Here is a 10412-nt window from a genome sequence, read left to right on the forward strand (position 1 = left end):
GTCCAAAGTATGTTAAAAGGAGCCTCAGAATCCTTGCCTCCAAGGAGCCACCTGGTTTAACCCTCTCCAGGATGAATCTGTTTGTTTTCCTAGCAGTTCATGGTACCCTCAATACTCTTCTCCAGCACTAATCTCACTAGAACTTAAGAGAGAAGCCAAAAGAAAGGAAGAAATGCTGAAGTGAAGAGATTTTTTAAAGGCAACTCAGGAAGACATAGTAAAGTATTATAACGGAATGAACAAACAACTGGAGTCAGAAAAGCAGAAAAGGAGAACTCCCTCAGCATTTCTCCTGCTGAAAGAACAAAAGAACAAATGCAAGCCTCGAGGTGAATTACTGCAGAATTCTATGGGCAAAATCCTGAGCACAAGAAGCATCAAAAGGAACTGAAAAGGATACACTTTACTAAAAAGTACTGGTGTACACAGACACGTTTCAGGGGGGAAAATCACATAGCTAATATATTACCACTAATCACGATATGTCTTATAGTAGCTAAGTATGTGTTTCTATCAAGTAGGAATACAGTCCCAATGCTAGTAAATTAAATTCTTAGTTAGTGAATAATGGCATCTACTTGAAGCCCAGTCTTATTCCCTTGCTTGTGTTGATGGCAGTCCCTGGGAGAAGCCCTTAGACTACATGAGCTTGACCCACTTACAGAAATGAGGGGCCCAAAGAGCCGGGGTTGGCGCTTTAAAAGCAACCAGCAACTCAACACGTTGGTAATGGACACATATTAAAATACACGAGGAACAGTTAAAAATCTCTCCCTCTCCCACAGGGCCTGCAGCATCCTGGTCCTGGGGGAAATCTGGACTTGGCCACGTTCCCATCTTTGTTCTTTACTTCCTCAGATTTCTGCCACACAGTCATAGTCTCGGTGTCACCCTTTCTTTAAATAGAGACAATATGCTAATCTATCACCTTGATCTATCTTCTGGAAGTTTCATTAATGCTAAAACATGATTTTTTTAAAAAAAATCATAAACCAAATAAAAAAAAATCATAAACTTAGTGAAAATAATTTTCCATAGAAACATAAAATTCCAGGGGCAATAAACACTCATATTTTTGGAGAATTTGAAGAGTAATGTAATTGGTAAATAAGATCTTGTATGAAGTTGAGCACTTTAAATGTGCTAAACAAGGAAGGATATCATATGGAAGAGTATGGACCCAAAGTTAGTGCATGTCCAATTGCTTCATTTGCATAGGAAAGCCAAAAAATGAAAAAGTCCTAATGAACTGATGCTTTTGAACCTGGTGTTGATGAAGAGTATTGAATTGCAAGGAGCTCTGGGGGCAGAATGTGTTACTTACCTAACAGCAGCTGAGAGAGAGAGAGAGAGAGACAGAGAGAGAGAGAGGAGAGGAGAGGAGAGGAGAGAGAGAGAAAGAGAGAGAGTGGACACAGGCAGTCTCCTCTGGTGCAGTTTACATTTACAGAAAACCCACTGGAGAGTCCGCTATGGGTCAGTTCAGCCTCATGACAATGAGTTCTTCTGAGCATCAGAAGAACAAACAAATCTGCCTGGGAAGGAGGTCAGCCAGAACGCTCCTTAGAAGACGGGATGGAGAGACTTGGCTTCAACACGTGGGCATGTTATGAGAAGGGGCCAGTCTCTGAAGGACTTGATGAAGTAGTGAATCGGACTATGTTATGTAGGTGACACAACTTTGTTTTTAATGAAGATGATGTGTGATGCGGGGAATGGACTCGGTCCTCCTCATGTCACTTCTCTGGCCTCACTGTCCGCTGTCATTCTGCACACTCTGACAGCAGCCCTCCAGGCCTGGGTCTGCCCCCACATTTTAGGTGGACACCCTCTTTCAAGCCAGCTGCCCATGTCCACCCATTTCTCTGACCCTAGCCGCAGTGCACAGACGGTAAGGGTGGCACCGGATTGGGCATTGTGGAGTTCTGTAGTGCAGAGGGGCCGACTTGATAGCAGGGCCGGTCACTTGGGGCTGGATCAGCACACACACATGAGAAGAACACTCCTTTCAGATTACCAGCCAGGTGGTCGGCGGCCCCTGTTGGGTCTCACTGCCCCAGGGGACGGATAATTTGCTGTAGCAGTTGACACACAGTCTCACAAAAAGGAGTTTAATCATATGGCTCCCAATTTACTCCAACTATGAAAGATATAAATGAAAGATTGATGGGTGGGGTCTGGCAATGGCCCCAGCACAGAGCTTCTGTGTCCCAATGAGAGACCTGTGACTCTTTCTCGGGCATAGACACTGACCAGGAAGACCCTCCGAGTCTCAGGGTTCTTACCACCTTTCCTGAGTGGCAGCTTGCAGCAGGAGGTCAGGACAGCACCAGCCCCAGGGATCCCCATGAGCTGGGCAGCATCTACTCTTCACCCCAAGAACCAAGGCCAAAGGCCAAATTCCTTTTTTCCAGGTGGTGTATCACCTCACAGAAACTGTGCTCTTCTTTATAAAAACATAGGAACTGTGGACCAAGAAGAGATCATGGAGTGAGAGACACCATGGCTGATGTCAGATTGATCTTGGCTAAAGGCAGAGAGCACTGGAAAGGTGCTACGAAGGTGTTTGACTGGATCACGACATATTACGGACAACATTAAGAAGAATGGGAACATGTGAAAATTGTACATTGACCAAGAAGCAGTTTTCTGGAGAGAACAGGAGAACATGACATGGTTTAAAATCAGAAAAGATGTGTGTCAGGGCTGTATAGTTTCTCCACATCTGTTCAGTCTGTGAGCTAGACAAATCAACCAGGTAGCTGCGCTCCATGAAGAAAAATGAGGTGTCAGGTTTGGATGCCCAGTTTGTGGCTTCCTCAGACCAAAATTCATGATGTTGTTGTGGTTATGTGCTGTTGAGTTGCGTGCGACTCATAGCGACCCTGTGTACAACAGCCCTAAACCCTGCTCTAGCCTGTGCCAGCCTCATTGTCTCTGACACACCTATCCTCAGTACCCCAGTGACTGAATCATTCCATCTCATTGAGAGTCTTCCTCTCCTGTGCTGTCCCTCCACCCTCCCAAGCTAGACGTACCTCTCCAAGGACTGGTCCCATCTTGTAACATGTCCAAAGTATGTCAGATGGAGCTTCAGAATCCTTGCCTCCAAGAAGCAGCCTGACTTCACCCTCTCCTGGATGAACCTGTTTGTTCTAGCAGTCCATGGTATGTTCAACACTCTTCTCCAGCACCACAGCTCAAAGGCATCAACTTTCCTTCTATCATCCCGAGTCATTGTCGAGCTCTCTGATGCATAGCAAGTGATTGCAAAGACCATGGCCTGTATCAGGCACACCTTAGTCTGATATTGTTGCTCTTCAAGACTTTGGAGAGGTCTCTGACAGCAGACTTTCCCCAATACAATTAATCTTTGAATTTCCTGGCTGCTGGTACCAAGAGTGTTGATTGTAGAGCCAAGCAAACTGTCAACAATCCCAATCTCTTTACCATTTCTCATAATGCTGCCAATTGGTCCAGTGGTGAGAATCTTTGTTTTCTTGATATTGAGCTTCAATCCATAGTGCAGGCTGCAGTCCTTGACTTTCTGCAGCAAGCGCTTCAGGCCCTCCTCAGTTTCAGCAAGCAGGGCTGTGTCATTTGGATAATGCAGATTGTTGATGAGTCTACCTCCAATCCTGATGCCACACTCTCATAGAGCCCAGCCTTCAATATTTCCCATCACTTTCTTTATTGATGGAAACGCTGAGCTTGCCAAACATGGATTTCAGTGTGAATTGTCTTTGTCATATGAACCTAAAGGAACAAATCACAGTTACAGTGCTAATGGAGACCTCACCATAGTGTTGCACGTCCGGCTGCTGCTGTTTCCATTCCTGTGTTGAGCCCACACCTTCACCAGCCTTCTGGCAGGTGTATCGTGAGCATTTCTATTTCATGGTCTAAGCAGGCTGTAAGGCCATGGACTCTAACAGCTGATAACTTCTGTCTTCTCGTGATTATATCTACTGCCTCATCTTGACTTACAAGCAAAACCCGGAAAACCTACAAATAATACAAAAATCATCACTGTTGTTTTTGATGAAGAAAGTTAATTTTGTACAGTTTATTTCAATCTGAATAAAGTGTGGATTTTGTTTAAAAAATGTGGCATCAAGATCAGAGGAAGACTCATCAACAATCTACCAATCAGCTGGCACAACCTTAGGTAGAGGAAATGAAAACTTGAAGCACTTACAGAAGATCAAAGACCAGAATATCCAGTATGGATGGGACTTCACTGTCAAGAGAACAAGTCTTCAGCTCGGGACCAATAGGCAGCGTGTGGAACTGGAGGAAAGACAGACGTCGTCAGTGATTTCACTCAGGGGACTAGCAATCAAGAAATCAAAAGCAGCATTGCATTGGGGAAATCAGCTGTTAGGAACCTCCCCAAAAGTTCAAAGGACAAAGATTCACATCTTAACGATGAAGGTGCAACCATCACCAGATCCCGCAGCTCTCTGGCAGCCTGAGCCCTGGGAACTGGGACACAGAGGAATTGGAATCTCAGGAAAGAATTTGGGGAAGGTTTTTTGTTTGTTCTCCCCCCTCCCCCGTAATTGTAAAAACAAAGTCTTCAAACATGAATATTTGTCCCCATAGCACGAGCACATATAAATGCTCAGAACCCAGCCTGGAAGTGCAGACCCGAGGCATCCGCCCCACCCGGGCTTGAGCTGCCCGTCAGGTGGAGGCAGGTCACAGCAGCACAGGGCTCCTGGCGTGCAGGGGGAGTCTGGGAAATAAAACCTGCAAACCCTTAAGTCCTGCTCCTTCTCTCCCCAACTCCTTGCCTGCTTTTCTCTTCCCTCCCATCTCCTCGGTGCCTTTCCCAGGGGGTCCCCAACACTGACCATTCCTCCTCTTTACCCCTGCTTGGCTCTGAAGACAGGCAGATAAAATAGTGTTCCTCCCTCCTGCCAACCCCAGGCTCTGCCACCAGCAGGGTAGGCTCTGGCAACTTCCAGATTACTTTAGGGCGAGGCCCGGGTGGGAGGCAGTCCTTAGAGGTGCCCTGTCTCGTTGGCCAGCTGAGGGTCTTCCTCATTCAGGGGTACAGGGTCTTCTGTGTCCAAGCACAGCATTTTCTATAGCTGTAACCTCAATGTGCGCCAATATAAGCTGTGTTTCTACGTAACACACGCGTTCCTCTTTTAGGGCTGCTGGCCACGAGCGGCTGTGCTTCCTGGACCCTGGGATAGCACACCCAAGCCTTCTTCCTCAGAGCCGCAGTGTAGGCGGTGGGCTGAGTGAGCCTGGAAGCATCAGACATCCTTCCTGGCTGTGGACTCCTGTCACTATCCCCAGAGCAAGGGCTATGGGCTCCTGGGTCAGGGCGCTTGATGACAGTTTCCCAGGGTGGGTAACCTCTGCAGTGACCCCACCGGCCCACCTCCGCTGCTGTCTTCTCCCTGTCTTCCTCTCTTGGCCCACACTGTACCTTCCCCTCCCCCTACTTCCTTTTCTTAATTGGCTTTGGAATTATATTTGTAAATTATTTGTTGTGTTTTTTGAATAAAGTTTGTAATGTCCCTAACAATGCGTGTAAAGTACAGCTGGTCCAGGCCGTGGTCTTTTCAGTTGCTTCACATGCTTGAAAGTCAGTGAATGAGAAAGACCCAACAAGCACTGATGCCTTTGAGTTGGGGGTTAGAGAAGAGAACTGGGTGCACCATGGACTCCTAAGGGACACAGTGTGTCTGTCCTTGGAGGAAGGGCCCTCAGGGTGGTCCTCGGGGACAAGGGTGGCAGAACATCATCTCACATACTCAGAACATGTTCATGTTATTAGGAAGATCCTGTCCTGAAAAGACATCAAGTGGGGAGAGGCAGTGAGGTGAAGGAGAGGAAGACTCAACGTGATAGGTTGATACGTTAGTTGTCAGGGGCCTGAGCACGGTGTGCAGTGTGAGACCCAGACTAGTCAGGGTGAAGTGTGAACATGGTGTGCAGTGTGAGATCCGGGCAAGTCAGGGCGGGGTGTGAGCACGGCGTGCAGTGTGAGATCCGGGCGAGTCAGGGTGAAGTGTGAACATGGTGTGCAGTGTGAGACGGGGCGGGCCAGGACAGGGTGTGAGCACAGTGTACATTGTGAGACCCGGGAGAGTCAGGGTGAAGTGTGAACATGCTGTGCAGTGTGAGATCCGGGCAAGTCAGGGTGGGGTGTGAGCACGGCATGCAGTGTGAGATCCGGGCAAGTCAGGGCGGGGTGTGAGCACGGCGTGCAGTGTGAGACCCGGTGGACCAGGGCGAGGCTTTGCTCTTTTTCACTGTGTGGCCGTGGGTTGTAGCTGTGTCAACATCACCTAACAACAAGTCATAGGGAATTATAACCCACCTTTGTCTCCTGAGGACCCTCTGTCAGGCTTCTAAGGCTGTAAACCCCAATGGGAGGGGACTGCCTGGCTTTCTACTGTGACGACGCTGGTGGATTTGAACCGCCGACCTCTTCAGTTAGCAGGCTGTTGTGTTCTGTGCCATCCAGGTTCCTCAATGACTGTAAAGTGGGATATAATTAATATAGGCTGTTACATAATGGTGTGACTGCTCTCATTCTGCAGGCTCTGAAGTGGGACCTCAGCGAGCTCCGAGCCTCTTTCCTGGCTTTGCTGAAGGATGTCCAGGGGACGGTCCAGGACCGGGCCTCTGAGGTAGTGGCCGCAGTACTTGGTACTCAGCTCTGCAGTGAAGCCCTGCAGGGTAAGGGGGGCCTGAGAGCCCAGCGAGGTCTCCCCTCTGAGCAGCCAGAGGAGGCCTGAGCCCCCGTCCCCTGGAGCCTGTGTGCAGAGTCAGCTCGGACGGTGGCTGGGGTGTGGGGACGGCACAGCAGAGGCCTGCGCTCGGACAGCGGTCATCCTTCTCCATGGTCCCTGCTAGCGTCGCCAAGTGCCTGCTGTGTGCAGCCATCACCAGCCTGGCCTGCCCGGCACCACACAGCGCCTCGAAGCATCCCTTCTCCAGCCCTGTGACCTTAGCAGCCCTCCTCCATCTGTACCTCCCACCAACTACACTCACGACCTGAAGCCTAGTGGGCAGGGTGCTGTCCGGATCCTGTGGGGCGTGACGCTGGGGACCATGACTGAGTGCTGGTCCTGGTTCCCACTGTGGAAGACATGATGCTGGTGACCGTGGCGTGGTGTGCTGTCCTAGAATACTATGGGATATGGAGGTCATGACACTGGGAATTGTGGACTTTATTGGTCATAGAATTCCATGGGACCTTGGTGGACGTGATACAGTGGCTGTGAGCTGGGTGCTAACCTAGACGTGTTGGGGGAATTGGAGGGAATGACGCTGGGAACCCTGGACTGGGTGCTGTCCTGGATGCTGTGAGGACATGGTGGACATGATGTTGGGGTCCTGGACTGGGTGCTGTCCTGGATGCTGTGAGGACATGACTTTGGGACCCTGAACTGGGTGCTGTCCTAGAATCCATCCAAGAAGCAGTTGCACTTGAAAGCATCCCCCTGTCACCTGTGGCTCACGTGGTCCCCTTGAGGGTGCTGACCTGTCCCCAGTGGTCAGGAGTTGAGGGGCTCGCCCCACAGGTCCAGGGCTTTGTGTGTGCTGGCTCACATCCTTCACATCACAGGCTGGACTTGGTGAGGACAAGGAGGTGTGGCCTCTGTTTCCACGTGACTGACGGGACTCAAGGAGCAGCCCCACTCCATCTGGTTCCCCAACACCCCAACTGGTTTCATGAGCATTTTCTGACAAGATTGACTGAGTGAGTGACTCTTTGCCTCCAGAACCACTTGTGGCTCCTGTGACCATGGTGCCAGCCACTGCAGGGCCGGATAGCACAGTGCAGGCCACAGGCCAGGCCTCAGTTCCTGTCCTTACATCCTCTCTCGTGTGCCCAGGGCCACACACAGCTGGTCCTCAGTGTCCTCTCCCTCTGACTGGTGAACTGGCCCCTCTTTTGGATGTCCCAAGCCCCTGGGGGTCGCTCATGGAACTGGTCCTGTGTCCCCTCCCTCTGACCGGTGTGTCCACCCCCAGCCTGCCAGTCCCGAGCAGCCAGCTTGGAAGCATCCCTGCAGGATGTGAGTGCATGGTACCACACCGAGAGGCAGAAAAGGCGGGCCCTGCACAACACGCTGGTGGTGAGCACCTGCCAGCCTCTCCTGTGGGCAGGGGGCTCAGGAGGGGGTCCCAGAGGGCTGCAGGGGGTTGGAGCAGAGGTCCTCAGGCTGTGGCCTCGGGAGAGGGTCCCAGAAGGCAGCGGGGGATCTGGGCAGAGGACCCCGGGCTGGGAATCTGAGGTGGACAGACTGCACCCATAGAGCTTTGGAGGCATGGGGGCACCCTGTCAGGGGTCAGGGCCCCAACCCCCAATGAGAGATGCTGAGTGTCTAGGTGGTGTGGCAAGGAGGCCAGCAGGTGCCCAGTGAGGCACATGGCCAAGTCAGAGAAGCCGTGTTAGCATGGGCTTCCGGCCAGTGGGCATGCTGTGAGGAAGGGAGACCCTGACGTGAGGACAGCACACAGCTGACGGTGGGTCCCAGTGGGCCGGTGAGGCCTGTGGACCCTCATGTGTGAGGGCTAGGCTGTGACCCTCAGGCTTTGGCAGCTGTCCTTGGGCCCTCCACAGTGTCCTCATCGGCAGGACTGAGCCCCAGGAGAGATGGGGGAAGACTCAGGCCCCCCGACTGTTACTGGTGCCCAGGCACTCGCTCGTTGCTAAGAGGTTGGTGGTTTAAACCCAGCAGCCACCCTGCTCTCAGGACTTACAGCCTGGGGTCCCCAGGGCAGGTCTGTTCTGTCCTGCAGGCCACTGTGAGTGGGGTCCACCTGACGAGGCAGGTCTACTGGGCTTTCAGTGGCTTCAAGCACCAGCCTTCCAGCAGCTCAACACCTGGCCATTTGCCCATCAGATGCTCTTACACAGACTAACTGATGCCTTCCCCTTCTATCCTGACACTGTCCCAGCGTGGCGTGTTCAGGTGGATGTGGGGCTCAGGACGATGGACAAAGGTCCTGAGTAAGGATGGCAGAAGATCTGATGCCTTTGAGCTGCGGTGTTGGAGAACATCCCATGGACGGTCAAGAGAACAGACAGAGGAGAGGGTGAAGCCAGCGTACTACTTGGAGGCAGGGACGGCAAAGCTTCATCTTTTAAACTTAGTGCAGTTAGACGAGGCTATTCCTTGGAGAGGGACATCATGCTTGGAAAGCTGGAGGGTCAGCAAAGAAGCGGAAGATCCCCAAAGAGACCTGTGGACACAGTGACCTCAGCAAGAGGCTCGAGTGTCTGAGAGATGATAAGGACGGCCCAGGACAGGGCAGGGTTCAGGCTGGCTGTTGACAGGGTCAGAGTCTTACTCAACTTGAGGGCATCTAACAGAGACAGCAGTCCCCTTTCGGGAGCCACCAGCCTGCCACAAGGTGCCCAGCCCGGGGTCCACGTGCGACCACTCGGCTCTGTGCGGAACCAGAAGCACCTAGAAGTGCTGGCTGTGTGCTCGAGGGGAGAGGTTGGAGGACAGGGTGGCCTTCTCAGGAGGGGGCCACCTGGGCTTACGTCTGGTTTGTTGTTATAGGAGCTGAAGGGTAACATGCGAGTCCACTGCCGGATCCGCCCCCTGCTGCCCTCGGACGCGGAGAGTCATGGTCCAGCGTCACACAGCAGGTGTGTGTGTGTGTGTGTGTGTGTGTGTGTGTGTGTGTGTGTGTCCAGTGTGTGAACGACCCTGTGGACAAGCGGCAGGGTCACCTCTGGGCCCGTGCTCGGCTCACTGTTGAGCTCTTGTCCTTCATGTGGACCTGGCCTCTAAATGCCCTCAGAGACCTGGGGTCTTGGTCCTCATGACAGCACGGCGGAGGTGTCTGCAGAGGACGCCACACCTTCTAGGGGCCACAGCTGTGGGGCTGACGAGCCGGTTCCTGGTCCCCTGCTCATCAGTGCTGGACCTCAATGGGGGAGCTAGACACCCCAACTTTCGACCCCTGGCCGAGTATTCACTGTTGGCACCAGAGACTCCTGAGTTTAGATTTACAAAAACCAAACCAAGTGAGGCAGTTTCTCGCTTGTCCTGGCCACGCCCACAGCGCTGACGCCGCCTGAGGACATTCCATCGCCTCCTCGGCAGGTGCTGGTGGACAGAGGCTGTCCATCCCCTTCCAGGTTCATAGTAGGCTTCTTAAACGTCCATGTAAGCTCACGTTGGCTCCGCTTAGAGTTTTGTTTTAAGGCATCTCATGTGTTTCTGCGTATGTAAGTGCTCTCAGCATCTTCGAAGTGTGCACAGTGTAGCTGTAGCTCCGAGGCCTTGCTGTAAGCGTGAGACTGTACTGGATGGTGTGTCAGCAGGACAGTCGCCCCTCTCCTGTGCAGCACAGCCAGGGGACGTGGAGCGGGGACTGGAGGCCAGGAAATGGGGGAAGCCCAGGGGAGGTCAGGAAAGGGG

At 52.1% G+C, this 10412-nt stretch overlaps 1 protein-coding gene across 1 annotated transcript in view; it reads left to right on the plus strand.

Moving 5' to 3' along the window:
• The window catches only part of LOC102868726, a 59859-nt gene that overhangs the window by 21499 nt on the left and 27948 nt on the right, over positions 1 to 10412 (plus strand). Inside the window, exons 9-12 of the mRNA XM_006882835.1 lie at positions 6564 to 6702; positions 8005 to 8108; positions 9546 to 9615; positions 9818 to 9968. Of these exons, the coding sequence (XP_006882897.1) occupies positions 6564 to 6702; positions 8005 to 8108; positions 9546 to 9615; positions 9818 to 9968 (464 nt within the window). The remainder of the gene's footprint in view (positions 1 to 6563; positions 6703 to 8004; positions 8109 to 9545; positions 9616 to 9817; positions 9969 to 10412) is intronic.

Source organism: Elephantulus edwardii, unplaced genomic scaffold, assembly GCF_000299155.1.
Source record: "Elephantulus edwardii isolate Elephantulus edwardi_28Jun2011 unplaced genomic scaffold, EleEdw1.0 scaffold00024, whole genome shotgun sequence".
Taxonomy (NCBI): Eukaryota; Metazoa; Chordata; class Mammalia; order Macroscelidea; family Macroscelididae; genus Elephantulus; species Elephantulus edwardii.